General features: G+C 38.6%; 1 protein-coding gene across 1 annotated transcript in view; it reads left to right on the top strand.

Annotated features, from left to right (window-relative positions):
- Positions 1 to 15,540, top strand: part of large1 (LARGE xylosyl- and glucuronyltransferase 1) — a 49,526-nt gene extending 33,986 nt beyond the window's left edge. Inside the window, exons 10-15 of the mRNA XM_039655456.2 lie at positions 791 to 946; positions 1,068 to 1,231; positions 6,015 to 6,293; positions 8,974 to 9,120; positions 9,375 to 9,570; positions 11,123 to 15,540. Coding sequence (XP_039511390.1) covers positions 791 to 946; positions 1,068 to 1,231; positions 6,015 to 6,293; positions 8,974 to 9,120; positions 9,375 to 9,570; positions 11,123 to 11,320 — 1,140 coding nt within the window. The 3' untranslated portion in view covers positions 11,321 to 15,540. The remainder of the gene's footprint in view (positions 1 to 790; positions 947 to 1,067; positions 1,232 to 6,014; positions 6,294 to 8,973; positions 9,121 to 9,374; positions 9,571 to 11,122) is intronic.
- The last annotated feature ends 472 nt before the right edge of the window (positions 15,541 to 16,012 follow it).

The raw sequence follows: 16,012 nt of genomic DNA, 5'->3' as shown, positions 1-16,012 counted from the left end.
TTTGAACAACGTTGATCTGACATTGTTTTGCTCATCGAATTAACGTTGAACCAACGTCAGACGCGTCATTCTTTCAAAACTAGCAGAAAATCAACTTGAAATCAACGCGTTGTTTCAATGTTATGAAAGCAAACCAATTTTCGATTTTCATTTAGCTTTGAAGAATGCCGCGTCTGACGTTGGTTCAACGTTAATTCGATGAGCAAAATCAACGTTGTTTCAATGTCATGAGAGACGTCGCTTCCACGTTGATTCAATGTCAGTTTGCTGTCTGGGTATACATTATTTAAGGGTATTTCTCGTAATGATATTGATATAGCCTATCACGTTAACAACAATCCTTTAGAAAACGTAATTCCTTTGCGGATCCTCTTGATCTGTTTTCTCCATGTTTCTTTGACAAATCTCATCACCAGTCTCACGCGCGCTGCACGGAAGTTAACCACGCCCCCTTATTTGCATTTCGCGGTATACACGGAATAAAAAAAATCTGTTACGACTGACGTTTTCTATCGCGGTAACGATATATATCGCCCTACAAGACATTTTGGACAATTTCATGCACAAAATAAAGCCCATAAAGACTTGTGGAAAGCCTTCCCAGAAGAGCTGAAGCTGTTAGAGCTGCAAAGGGTGGACCAACTCCATATTAAACCCTACGGATTAAAGTTCGTGTGCATGTAAAGGCAGACGTCACAAAACTTTTGGCGATTTTGGTAGTGTATGGGCATAATATTGAAAGAAACGACAAGAGACCAAATCAAGGGTTGATTCATATAATTTCCCACAGGTGATTCACTGGAACTCTCCGAAGAAACTGCGTGTTAAAAACAAACACGTGGAGTTCTTCAGGAATCTCTATCTGACGTTCCTGGAGTATGATGGGAATCTGCTGAGGCGTGAGCTTTTTGGCTGTCCCAGTGAAACAGACCACAACTCGGAGAATGTGAGTTTTATCGCTGGGCTTCATGTTGGCAACTTCAACTGCGACTTTTAAAGTTGTAAAGGTCTGCAATGATGACTTTGTTCAGGAAAGAATAACACGTGTTTCCCTAATATTCCCGCAGCTCCAAAAGACCCTATCCGAGCTGGATGAAGATGACCCATGCTACGAGTTTCGTCGGGAGCGCTTTACTGTGCACCGCACACACGTCTATTTCCTGCACTATGAGTATGAACCAACCTCAGATAACACGGACGTGACGCTGGTGGCCCAGCTTTCTATGGACAGGTAAGAGAACATAGGACATACATCATGCCAATATAGGGCACATTCAATCAAATCGATCCAAACTTGATCAGTGGATGATGCCATCCCAGACAGCAAACCGACATTGAATCAGCGTGGAAACGACGTCTCTCATGACATTGAAACAACGTTGATTTTGCTCATCGAATTAACGTTGAACCAACGTCAGACGCGGCATTCTTCAAAGCTAAATGAAAATCGAAAATTGGTTTGCTTTCATAACGTTGAAACAACGCGTTGATTTCAAGTTGATTTTCCGTTAGTTTTGAACGAATGACGCGTCTGACGTTGGTTCAACGTTAATTCGATGAGCAAAACAATGTCAGAACAACGTTGTTTCGATGTCATATTTCCACGTTGATTCAATGTCAGTTTGCTATCTGGGATTTAACCCTCTATGATATGCTTTATGTTCTAGCCATGAAATATGTTTCAAATACGTTTTTATTACTTGAAATGGCTTCAATCATACAAACTTAGAGAAACCACAATGGACAATATTCAAATTTCTTTAAAATTATGATTTTATTTTCTATTTAATTGCAAAATTCTTTTAGAAATTGATAGATTTATATAATTGGAACTCATGAAAACCAAAAACAAGTATATCCCAGTGGTGGAAAGAGTACTGACAAATTGTACTTAAGTAAAAGTATTGCTACTTAAGTAAAAATTTACTTGAGTACAAGTAGAAGTACTGAAATATAATATGACTCAAGTAAGAGTAAATAAGTAGGTCGCTTAAAAACTACTCAAGTAAATGCGTTACAAAGTACTTTAGTATTTTTCTATTTTTACCCAAAATGGGGAGATGATGGCGAAATGGAGTGCTAAATACTCTCATGTCATCGGTTTCATTCATACTGAAGGCCCAGTACTGATGCATAGAAGTATTAAACTTACACATTTCAGGAAATGCCTTATATGGATATAATAACTTGCAAATAGTGATGTTTTGACTGATGAAACATGACGACAAACACAAAATAGCTATAATATATCTGAGTTTATTAAACTGTCAGGTATTTTCAAAAGAATGATGTATGACTTTAAAGGGATAGTTCACCCGAAAATTAAAATTAGCCCACGATTTACTCTCCCTGTGGGGTATTGTGAGTTAAAACTTCACATCCACACTCTGGAGCCATCAGACTTATTTTACATCTTGTGAAAAGGGCAGTATGCCACCCCTTTAATGTTGTAAATGAACACTGAAATGAGTTTCCTGCTAATTGAACCGCACTCTATACTCTACTCATGATCATATGCAATGGCATTCACGCTTTGGCCTGAACTCAATTAAAATGATTTGCCTTGTCATCATTCATCATCCTGATGACATTAACTGGCACACTGAACCCCATTGGAATGTTTTGAGTCAAAGCTTCGCAGCTTTTGTGATCAGTGTAATGAGGGATGGCTCGGTTTAGTCGGGCATGTTCGGGCTACTTCAGGCAACTCATCAGTCAGTGCCAGTGGCGGAGGGTTGTCAACAGTGACGGATGTAATCCGTTGTCATCTTGGAGGGCATGACCTCTTTGACGGCCAAGTATAGCACTCGACCAATAAGGTTGTCAGAGAAGATGCCACATTTAGTTCGACTGGAAGTGCAGTCATGCATTTTTTCTTAAATCTTTTCTTTACTAATCAGAAAGCAATTTAAATATCAGAGTATATTCAATAATTTTTTTTTATGCTCAGTTTGACTAGAAATGAATACAAATGTGAGTGCTCTGTAAAAATAGTTAGTAGTAGATCAGGGTATTTGATATCACCGATATTTATTTTTAAAGTGCCTCGTGAGAACCGTTTTCAAGTTAATATGCTGCATTAAAATGTATCACACTTTCAGAGAATTTATATTTTGTGAAATAATACAATTAAAAACAGATTTGATTCAGGTTTTTTTTTGTTGTTGTTGTTGTTTTACCAACAAAGATCATTGTGATATACTGTGTAAACATCATGAGATCACACTCGTTTGTAATACGCTCAAAACGCTACTAACAAATTTATTAATTTAATCTTGATTTGCTGATTTTTGTAAATGAAGTAAATGTAAGAATAACTTTTATATTGTTAGTAATATTTTAAGATGAACGCTGTACTGAACTGTATGGAGGCGTATTGCATTCACTTGAAGAAAAAAAAATGAACGAGTTAATTTTTCATGAGAAAAAAATTGCTCTGTTTTTCTGAATTAATGAGTTAATTTTTCATGAGACAAAAAAAGTTTTTGCTCTGTTTTTCTGAATTAACGAGTTAATTTTTCATGGATTTTTTTTTTTTGCTCTGTTTTTCTGAATTAATGAGTTAATTTTTCATGAGAAAAAAAAGTTTTTGCTCTGTTTTTCTGAATTAACGAGTTAATTTTTCATGGAATTTTTTTTTTTTGCTCTGTTTTTCTGAATTAATGAGTTAATTTTTCATGAGAAAAAAAATATTTTGCTCTGTTTTTCTGAATTAACGAGTTAATTTTTTTTTCTCTGAAAAAACAGAGCAAAAACTTTTTTTCTCACGAAAAATTAACTCATTAATTCAGAAAAACAGAGCAAAAAAAAAAAATTCCATGAAAAATTAACTCGTTAATTCAGAAAAACAGAGCAAAAACTTTTTTTTCTCATGAAAAATTAACTCATTAATTCAGAAAAACAGAGAAAAAAATTTTTTCTCATGAAAAATTAACTCATTAATTCAGAAAAACCGAGTTGATTTTTTTTCTTCAAGTGAATGCAATACGCCTCCGTAGAACTGGGGCTGGGTAATAAATATCAATTTCTCGATATTAATCGATTCTCATTTTTACGAACCGATATAGCGATTCTTAAATCTCAAGAATCGATTAGTCATCCTGTTTCATTTGAATGAATGGGACATTGTATCGCGGCTGCGCGCATCCAAAAAATCGCACTAATCTTTGTCCTGCTTTGTTACTATTGATATGAAACAAAGTCTCAATTTCAAATTACGTCCATTTTCTTTAGAGATTCAAAAACATAAATAACGTTTTGGCGCTGTGGCGTGAGATCGCTCTGGCGCAGCTCAAGAGAAGCAGCAGCGCTGATCTCTCTTCCGGCTTAATAATTCCAGTCACAGCGCGAAATAAACATGAATGAGGTCTGTGCTGCAGTTCTGTGAATGTTTCGCCCTCCATGCCAGTCACTGAAAACTATGAATCGAGATCGGTGGCCGTTCAATCGGTGCCCCATTTAAATTATTTTATTAGGGCCCGAGCACTAACAGTGCGAGGACCCTATTGAAACTGTTAGGATTATTATTATTTTTAGGGCCCGAGCACTAACAGTGCGAGGACCCTCTTGAAACTGTTAGGGTTATTTATTTATTTTTTTATTTTTTATTTTTTCTGCAAAGTAAGAGCCATTTTCGGGGCCTAAACATGCTCAAAAACTCACCAAATTTGGCACGCATGTCAGGACCGGTGAAAAATTTCGTATTTTGTGGGTTTCGCGGATGGGCGGGGCAAAATGGCTCGCTAGCGCCACCTAGAAAATTGGAAAAAATTAGCCCCTCGTCCACGTTCAATCTACATGCACGAAATTTGGTGGGGACGTGTATAATTTCAAGATGCACAAAAAAGCCTCAAGAACCCATACCCTAAACTCGACAGGAAGTAGGCCATTTTGAATTCGGCGACCAAATTGGGACGATTTACACACTCCGTACTTTAACAAACTCCTCCTAGGGATTTAGTCGTATCGACTTCAAATTTTTGCTGTGCCTTCTAAAGGGATTGACAATGTAAAGTTGTGCTATATGCGTGTTTTCGTCGATGAGCGTGTCCGTGGCGTCGATGATTCGCCATGAAACAGGAAGTTGTAGTAACTTGGCTGTAAATGCCCAGATCTGCACAAAATTTTACACATTTGAGAAGTCCCGCCCTGACCAAATCTACATGCCGACTTTCACCCACAGTCATAGCGCCACCTGCTGGCAACAGGAAGTGACCTTTAATGAAGCAGCCCCCGCCGCATGTTTGACCGACATGCACAAAATTTCTGTGGTACATCTACCATGTCCAGACACACTGAAAAGCCTCTTGGAGCAATGCCCTAAACTCGACAGGAAGTCGGCCATTTCTAATTTCACCGCCATTTTTGGATGATTTACACACTCCGTACTTTAACGAACTCCTCCTAGGGATTTAGTCAGATCGACTTCACATTTCTGCTGTCCCTTCTAAAGGCATTGATGATGTAAAGTTGTGCTATCTGCGCATTTTCGTTGATGGGCTTGTCCGTGGCGTCGATGATTCGCCATGAAACAGGAAGTTGTATTAACTTTGCTGTAAATGCCCAGATCTGCACGAAATTTTACACATTTGACAAGAGTCCCGCCCTGAACAAATCTACATGTCGATATTTACCAACAGTCATAGCGCCACCTGCTGGCAACAGGAAGTGACCTTTAATGAAGCGTAGTAAATCCACAGCCGCACCGGCTGAGCTCCAGAATATGCAACGCGGCCGCCTCACAACCCGACGCGCTACAGGTGCGAGGGCCCGCCCATCGCTGCTTGCAGCTTTAATTAAATCTTGTAATTACAAACGTCTGGAAAGAAAAACATGGAAATGAATTGGTCAGAAGGGCTGGCAACCTTTTCCTTGCTTCCATTGAAGCACATGATGTTTCACGCTGGGGAAAAGTTCTATTTAAATGACTAAATATAATGAATGGTCTCGGGACCCACTGTATCAGATTGTATGTTATGTTTTTGGTCAGTTACTGGAGTGTTTCTTTGTTCCAGGCTGCAGATGCTAGAGGCCATCTGTAAACACTGGGAAGGGCCCATCAGTCTGGCCCTCTACCTCTCCGATGCCGAAGCCCAGCAGTTTCTGCGATACGCTCAGGGCTCGGAGGTTCTGATGAGCAGGAGCAACGTGGGATACCACATAGTCTATAAAGAAGGCCAGTTCTACCCTGTTAACCTGCTGCGTAATGTTGCTTTGGGGCAGGTCAACACACCCTACATGTTCCTGTCGGATATCGACTTCTTGCCCATGTATGGACTCTATGAGTACCTCAGGTAAGACAAAACCTAAATATGGAATGGTAAAAACAATGTTGGTCTGGTATATTTAGAATTCATATACTTATAATTTCCACAGTTATCAACATCGCAAATCTATTTTTAATATTTCCCTTTTTTTTATGTAATACATTTATAATGCTATACTTTGTGTTATATTACCCTGTCAGTAAATGCCAAAAACGATTTAACGCTTCTGTGAGGGTGTTTCTAATGCAACAGCGGAGGGAGTGATGGCATATCTGTAATACATTTCTCAAAAAAAAAATGCAGATTTGTCTTCTTTTGCTTTTAGATTAAATGCAAATACAACAATTATATTCGGTGTCGTCCCTGTTCATCGCTATAGAAGTTTACACAACTGAAAAGTAGGGATGTCTCAAGGATCCGTATTGGGGCCGATTACGTTTTTTTTATACTACGGGGCCTGTTGAAACCTTGAATCTGATTGGTTGACGAACGTTCTAAGGTGTGCAGTTATTTTCAGGGAAACGCACAGCTAAAGTAGTTCCAGACAGGTTTTGACTGCATTTCAGTCCCATTTCACTTCGCGCAGTTAATGGAAAAGAGGATACTATTCATAACAAGTAAAAAATGACGATCGCACTTGATCTGCCATTTTCTATGTCTAACTTCACAATCAATGGAAACGTGCAGCTTAATTTGAATAAATAAATTATATAGTCCTATCTGTAATTAATAGAAAATTAAACTGAATACATCACAAATAAATTGATAGTCCTGCTGCACGGGTTTTCGTTATCATTGTTAAAATGGCTTTGTGTTTCATTTATTAGGCTAGCCTACTGTCAATAATAGAAAAAAAAATGTTTCCATGTTTCCATCGACACGTTTTTATCCGAATTAAGTGATATCGAATGAAAAAAGCCTTATGGAAACAGTAAAATTCAATGAAATTTCGTGAAAATCGACTCAAATGAAATGCGTTCGGTCTCATCGGATTTTCTCTTGATCGATATACGGCTAATGCGATAAAAGCTGATGGAAACGTTATTTGCCGAATAAATAATGAATTGCGATTAAGTTTTATGCCCTTTTATGGTTGCAACACGCCAGAAGACGAGTTCATTTCCGGCCAGTCTGTTTGCGCACACATGGCGGATGTCAACAAAGACAGATGTAAGTGGACAAAGCAAAAAGATGCTTCAACCAAAGGGTTTCCGTGAACCATGATCTCCCAGAACTGATGGAGCGCTGTCGTTCCCACACCACAGTCACCTCCGCTGTCGTCGGGCATAAACGGGCATCGTCATCATCATAGCAATGTTTATAGCGTCGTTGTTTTCTTAGGTTAGTTTTGCTTGTTTTTACGTGGCTTGGTTGAATTGTAATGTAGAATGTGGTCTGTTATTTCTGGTTAACAGACTGCGGCGCTTCTAGTATAACACACCGTTGCCATGGACGCAGTTCAGAGACGGAACAGACTATTTTCTTTAGCAGAAGCAACCCAGATAGCAAACTGACATTGAATCAACGTGGAAATATGACATCGAAACAACGTTAATTTGACATTGTTTTGCTCATCGAATTAACGTTGAACCAACGTCAGACGCGTCATTCTTTCAAAACTAACGGAAAATCAACTTGAAATCAACGCGTTGTTTCAACGTTATGAAAGCAAACCAATTTTCGATTTTCATTTAGCTTTGAAGAATGCCGCGTTTGACGTTGGTTCAACGTTAATTCGATGAGCAAATCAACGTTGTTTCAATGTCATGAGAGACGTCGTTTCCACGTTGATTCAATGTCAGTTTGCTGTCTGGCAATACTCGTTTTTAAATCAATAAACTCGTTTTTAAGTCAATATTTTGTGTCAAATTATTGATTTATTTATTTATTTGGTTGATTTATATGTAATAAGCAGGATAATATAGCGAGGCGGTTGTTATAGCGAATACAACAACCGCCTCGCATACATTACCCCATTCATATGTCGCAATCAGCTGCCACATAAGCATTATTAGCCTTCAACTTGTGAAATATTGATCATTTTTGGTAGATGGCACGATCCGTTTTGTCCAACAAAACTTTGTTCGCAAAAGTTTGCTTGAATGTTGTTCGATTCAGTGCGAAAATAAATGGAAACACCTTAAAATGTCTCAAATCAATTCGATCGCAAAACAGCATGTGACATCATTACGTACAGGTTTTTATTCGCTTTAAAGCCGTTGGATGGAAACACACTTTCACCAGCTTTATCCGCATGAGTTTTTTTAACCGAATTTCAGATAATTCGATTGACAAGTGGATGGAAACATGGCTAGTGTCAACATTCTTGCACTTCTTTATAAAAAAATCTGATGATAAATGAAATACTGTAAGATAATTTTGCTTTAGATTAAACCATGTGCTCATAAACATTTCTAAATGTCACTTTGTTAAGATATGATGTAATAAAAAAAATAAAAGGGAAGAAAAGTTGTAGCGCAACATAATAAAGATAATCTCTGGTGTGCTTGTTTGTTTAAAAAAAAAGACTAGTAAGATACAAGACGAATACCAATAGCTGAAAGCAAAACTCCTTTTGCTCTGAAAATAAGAAATACGAGTGCCAACCCATGTACATCAAAGCATGGTTTCCATTATTGGTGTCAGCAAAATGTTCTCAGATTGTGGATGTGATTTGCACAAGTAATCCATCTTGTTTCTGTTTTAGGAAATCAGTTGTTCAGCTTGATATGGCGAACACTAAAAAGGCTCTTGTGGTTCCGGCGTTTGAAACACTGCGCTATCGGCTGTCCTTTCCTAAATCTAAAGCAGAGCTCTTGTCACAGCTCGACATGGGCACTCTGTTCACGTTCAGGTAAAAACAATACTTAAAAAAAAAAGAAAAATTCTCATAAATTTTCTAAATTCATGGCGGATGTTTTCTTAGATTTGCGACTGAGTCTTTTGAATCAGTTCATTTCAGTTAATCTATTTAACCAACCTATCACAAACGTATCTGAATATTATATATTTAGTTACGTTTATTATTGTTATTATTTATGTTTTTGCAATTTCATGACCGTTTTGCGATGACTTAATAAAAATGAAGAATCGTTTACTTGTCCACAGATACCACGTCTGGACAAAAGGTCATGCTCCCACAGACTTTGCCAAATGGAGAACCGCTACAACGCCGTACCGAGTTCAGTGGGAGGCCGACTTTGAGCCGTATGTGATGGTCAGACGAGAAAGCCCCGAGTACGACCGGCGCTTTGTGGGGTTTGGGTGGAATAAAGTAGCTCACATCATGGAGTTGGACGCTCAGGTAACACTTGTATGCATTTATACTATTTAAATTTCATTAAAAAGCTTCTTTGGATTTTCATAATAGTTTCTGACTTCAGATTAGTCATTTGTTTTAAATCATCATAGTTCACTTCAGAATAAAAATTCCCTGATAATTTACTCACCCCCACGTCATCCAAGAGCTTCATGTCTTTCTTTCTTTCAAAAAGAAATTAAGTTTTTGAGGAAAAACACATTGCATATTGCCTTGGTAAACAAAATGTTTTTCACAATATAACCCAATTCACAGTTTTATGTGAAAGATTAGGAGGAGGATTTTCAGATCATTTTGAAGAAAAAACTCTAGGCAACAACATCCATTAGTCAAAAGTCTTGTGGACGCATATTTCGTATGTGTTTTGTGGCATTATTTCAGAGACTTTCATTTTAAGTTTTTTCAATAACCACACATAAACAAAAATACAAACATGTACATACATGTTGCTCACATATTATGTCAGCCGTGTGTCAAACGTGTGTTTGCGGCGTGCCTGTTGTTTTGTTTATGGTCTTGATCCGCTTGCGCTTTGGTCGAAGAAGCAACAAAACATCCTCGCGGTTTGTGCCGCACACACTCGTCCTGGCTTGCGAGCCGGCCAAATAGTAACGTTACGTTTTGAGTGGGTGACGAGCGCGAGACGCCGAAATGGATGCCCTAACATTCTGAATGGAAAGTTTACTTTTAAAAAGTTGCCATATTGTCCCATTGACAAGACCAAGTGATCTGTGTATTTTGTCGTTGTGAACTGAGCGATCATCATCGCAGCACGTCCAGTCAGAAACACCACTTGATGATGGCCAATCAAACACACACACACACACACAGATGATGCGAATTCTCCGCCCCCTCGTCAATATCAGGACCTCGTCAGTATTTCTTTCACCCTTTTATTGATAGACAGTGTTACATTGTGTGAGAGATTATTTATATATGTTAGTGTGAAATTAACCACTATTCCAATGTTATTTTCAATAATAATAATAAAAAAAAACATTTGCACTAAACAAGCCGATCCACTTTTCCATGTTGATAAGAGCATTAAAATAAAAAAAAATAATGTAACAAAAAGAAATCAAAAGACATTTAGAATAGAAAAAAATGTGCGATTAATAGCGAGTTAACTATGACATTAATGCGATTAATCGTGATTAAATATTTTAATCGTTTGACAGCACTAGTCAAAAGTCTTGTGGACGCATGTTTAGTTTGTTTTGTGGCCTTTCATTTTTAGTTTTTTCAATAACCAATATTCTCTCAAAAATACAAACATGTACATACATGTTGCTCACATATTATGATAGCCCTGTTTGTGCTAAATAGAGTGTAATTTCCCCTGTGCCATTAATATGTTTTTAAGCAACTGAATGTCACTGCATGTCAAAACATCTCAAGGACCCCCTTAAAAACATAAAGCCTTAAAGGCCTTAAACCACTTGAACCCGGATAATTGCAGCTATATTTATTACCGTAATCTTATTTCCTGGGAAAAAAATAGATCTTTCAGCATGTGATGTTTGTTGTGTATTTGCAGGAGTACGAGTTTGTGGTTCTGCCCAACGCCTACATGATCCACATGCCTCACGCGCCCAGTTTTGACATCACCAAGTTTCGCTCAAACAAACAGTACCGCGCTTGTCTGAAGACGCTGAAGGAAGAGTTTCAGCAGAACATGTCCCGGCGCTACGGTTTCGCCGCGCTCAAATACATGACAGTGGATAACAACAGCTAGCCGAGCACATGGTCCCAGAAACCGAAACGAGAACCTCCACGCGCTGATCCTGACGGCACCTTCAGTGGAACTGGGAACGCAGGGTTATTAGGAGGCACGGCTTGTGATCATCCATTCGTTCAGGGATCCGACGAGACGTTTATCAGTGGTGTTTGACACCGGTGCCGAGAATTAAACTGTTGATTCCAAGTCCCTTTTTGTGAGAAGGCGAGCAGATTCAGCTAACGGAAACTTCTAGAATAAATGATGTCTGTTGTGACAACAACACTGATGCACTTCAGATTAAAGCCTTGAATCTTCTACCTTTTCTCACATCTGAATATCAATCTATTGGTTTGTTTACCTATCTGTAGACCTTATGCCTCTCTTCATCTCTACAATCATTCTTTCTGAATAATAATTTGTCTATCTCTGTCTAAAAACTGTTTATCTAACAATCTATATCTGTCGTACTATGCTGTCTGACAATCTGTTTCTATATCCATCTAACAGTTTGTCTGAATCTCTTTGTCTCTCTATATATCATTTGCCTGTCTGAAACTCTTGTCTATATCTCGTTCTCAAAATATGTCTGTCAATTTAACTAGCTCTCATTATATCAACAATCTCTCTCTCTCTCTGGATTCAAGGTTTCAGTCTCTGTGTCGACAGTAGTGGGAATTGTGTTGATTCTCACTGCAGATGTGTGTAATAAACAGGGATCTTCACTCATCGGACTGGCAATAATCCGTCACGAGAGGCCAAAGCGAACACTTCATCGAGATGGCATCGCAGCACACTAACAGACTTATGCACTCGATTGCAGGCTTAAATAACCAACTTAATCACTTTCTTCATTATTTGTAGAAGATAGTGGAGTTGATGGACGTGTCATGAGTTATAATTCCCCACCGGCGAACAACATGTCTGACTCAGGCTCGTGTTTAGAGAATACATCAGCTGGTGTTTTGCCTTTTTTACCACCCTGACTGCACACAAGCTCAACGTGTGTTCGTTTCATCTGCCATACGTCTCTAAAACGTGTCCTGTGTGAAGTTATATACTGAGATATCATCAGTTTACCACCTACATGATTGTGAATTTTTTTGGTGAATCGGATATTTTCAATATGTTTGTATGACTTTTCGGCAGCAGAAGTGTGTATCAATGAAGTGCTTTTAATTACAGTAAGCCTGCGAGATCTTTTCTAAAAGTTGAGTTCATTCACAGGAGGACTGCTGCTTTATTTCATCTTTCTTTATTGGTTTTTGAAGGAAAAATCATGCTGATGTCCTATAGAGCCCCTTGTGGCATGGCTGAGAACGCACTCGCACTTGCATTATCAATTGCATTGTGACAAGTTTTGGAAAGAGAGTTTGTGTTTACATATAATACACGCAGATACAAATAATCTGTGAAAACAACATGAATGTGATGATGAATGTGTGCTGCTTATATTGAAAGGTCCACTAGATGAAACCTGGGCTAGTTGTCACTTTAAATTTTTTTTATTGAAACGTGATCGACACAATGTGAGGTCGTATTTATTTTTTAACGCGCAAAAATTTGATGGACTAAGATGGCATGCAATGCAAATATTAAAAGCCGTTTTATGCCTTTTCGAGATAATTCAAACTAAAACAAACTGTTGTTTTTTGTTTTTTTTTAGCGGTGAAAATGTAAGATGTGAGTCATGGTGCTTTTATTGAGTTTGCGTGTTCAATGTGTATTACAAAAATGGAACAGTACATTTTAGTCGGGCATTAATTTACATTGGACTTCAAAGCATTTTAAACCATGTGTTGTTTTTTATTAACCACACTTTCAATATGTGACAACCAGTGTTGTGGAAAGTTACTACTAATTGCGTTACTTAGTTATTTTTATTAGAAGTAATGTGTTGCGTTACTTTTTCTCTCCTGGGCTGGGCTTGCTTCTTTGATTTATAATAATAACAACAACAAAAAAATAGTTTTTGGCAAATGTAACGTCCCTTAAGGCCAATTTATACTTCTGCGTAAGGTGCGCGCAGTAGGTATGGCATAGCATACGCAGAGACGCGTCCCATACCACGTACCCTTCGCCGTAGCCTGACATGCACCTCCTCAAGGCCAATTTATACTTCTGCGTCGAGGGTACACCGTAGTGCACTGGCATTGGCTACGCACGTAGGTGACGCCTTTGTGAGCATTTATTCTTCTGCGTTCAGGTCTTGGTTGCTCTGCAGTACTGCTCCGAAACGCTAGTTGGCGGCGGAGGGTTTTAATGTTCCACTGTTTAGATTCCTCGAGTTGCGGGTAGGTTACTACATGCCTGAAAGAGAGCGGATCATGTTGGAGTTGGAGCTTATTGAGGTGGAAAAACAGTTCACTTTAGTGAAATTACTAAAACTGAAAGGCAGAAACGAGAGAAGACGTCGGAGGAGATGGTACCCCAGATAGCAAACTGACATTGAATCAACGTGGAAATATGACATCGAAACAACGTTGATCTGACATTGTTTTGCTCATCGAATTAACGTTGAACCAACGTCAGACGCGTCATTCTTTCAAAACTAACGGAAAATCAACTTGAAATCAACGCGTTGTTTCAACGTTATGAAAGCAAACCAATTTTCGATTTTCATTTAGCTTTGAAGAATGCCGCGTCTGACGTTGGTTCAACGTTAATTCGATGAGCAAAATCAACGTTTCAATGTCATGAGAGACGTCGTTTCCACGTTGATTCAATGTCAGTTTGCTATCTGGGACGTGTGAAAAGGCACGTGCGGAAATGTGTAGGAGGAAATGCGATGCTACCAAGCCGACCAATCACCGATCTTGCGGTCCGCGTCGTCGCGACGTGTACTTACATTTTTGAGGAGGGGCGTGTCAGGCTACGGCGAAGGGTACGCGGCATGGGACGCGTCTCTGCGTATGCTACGCCGTACCTACTGCGCGCACCCTACGCAGAAGTATAAATTGGCCTTCAAAAATGTAACTACACGTCGCAACGACGTGGACCGCAGGATCTGTGATTGGTCGGCTTGGTAACATCACATTTCCACATGTACCATCTCGCGCATTTCTGCACGTACCATCTCCTCCGACGTATTCTCTCGTTTCTGCCTTTTAGTTTTAGTATTTTCACTAAAGTGAACTGTTTTTCCACCTCAATAAGCTCCAACTGCAACATGATCTGCTCTCTTTCAGTCGCCATTGCTTGTAGTAACCTAGCCGCGAGGAATCGAAACACAGTGGAACATTAAAACCCTCCGCCGCCAACTAGCGTTTCGGAGCAGTACTGTGGAGCAACCAAGACCTGAACGCAGAATTATAAATGCTTACGACGGCGTAGGCTACGCATGCCGTACCCTCGACGCGGAAGTATAAATCGGCCTTGGCTGATGGAAATGCAAATTCACTCCTGTACAGCAGAGGGCGCAGCTCAAACAAACCTTTCAGCTGTGCTGGCATTCTGAATCACGGAAAAACAAAGCAATAAAAACTTCAAAAATTAAACAAGCCATTTTTGTTAGATTGGTTGAATCGGATCGTCAAAGCTCAGCAGCAAACACTTTGGTCAATAAAGTGAGATTAAATACATATAGTATATTTGTGAAAACTTTTAGTTAAAGCAGTATATTCTGAGTTTGCATTTCACCGTTTTTATTCTTTTGGAGAAACAGATTGTACTAATGTTCACCCAATGGGACAGAAGAGGTGTCAATCAATACATGGGAAAACAAAGTAACTTGCGTTACTTTAAAAAAGTGAAAGTAACTTTGTTGTAAATTGAAACGTTTTACTAGCTACTTGGAAAAAAGTAATCTGATTACATACCTTGTTACTTGTAATGTGTTACCCCCAACACTGGTGACAACTAGCCCCAGACTCCTGTATTTGCATAAGAAGTAAAACCAGCAGATGAAGTTATTAATGGACAGCGTATGTGCGTAAAATCTGAAGGATACTCGGTTCCAACCATCCGGTTGATTTAGTGTTGGTTTGGAAACGTCCACGTCACTGAAATGTTCTGATGTGGAAGCCTTACGTCCATGTTTCATAATGTTGCTATGATGCTCACTGATATGTTTGCTTTGGAGCCGTGTCATTATTTTCCAGTATTTTCTGAGGTTGTGCGCGAGATGTGTGCGGTGCGCACACTAGCTGATTGATGTGTGTTTAATATCAATATAAACAGACACATGTCCAGGATAACACTGATCAAACTGCTTCTGAATAAAATCACATCATGTTGTCTTTTCCTGCTCATTTTACTGTTATGTACACGATGATGATACATTCATTGCATTATCTTTATGAATCTCCTAACCACGAAGAAAATTATAAAATGTCATTCTCTGAATTAAGGTGGTATCAACATGTATAAAAAAACAGTCCAATATTTCGCAGAGACTGCTGTCGTTTTGCCTTTTTAGGGTTTGTTAAATATCAACATGGTAATTATTTTTAAACAACCAAAATTTTGCAACAATATATGGAAGTCTGCATTTAAAGGAATATTATGACCAATTCTAACGCACTTTGGAGAGAACGATAAAGAAAAATAGACTGAATTTAATTGAACAGCCTGGTTTCTCATTCAAAATAAGCTAATTTTATATAATCTGTAGTACACTAGTTATCATAAACTAATAACGAACTAAACTTCTACAGCATCTTTGTTAATGTTCATTTTAACATTTACTAATACATTATAAAAATCAAAAGT

This window comes from Pimephales promelas, chromosome 24 (assembly GCF_988280905.1).
Source record: "Pimephales promelas chromosome 24, fPimPro1.hap1.1, whole genome shotgun sequence".
Lineage (NCBI taxonomy): Eukaryota > Metazoa > Chordata > Actinopteri > Cypriniformes > Leuciscidae > Pimephales > Pimephales promelas.
Note: the sequence above shows the minus strand (reverse complement) of the source record. Positions and strands in the feature narration are given on the sequence as shown.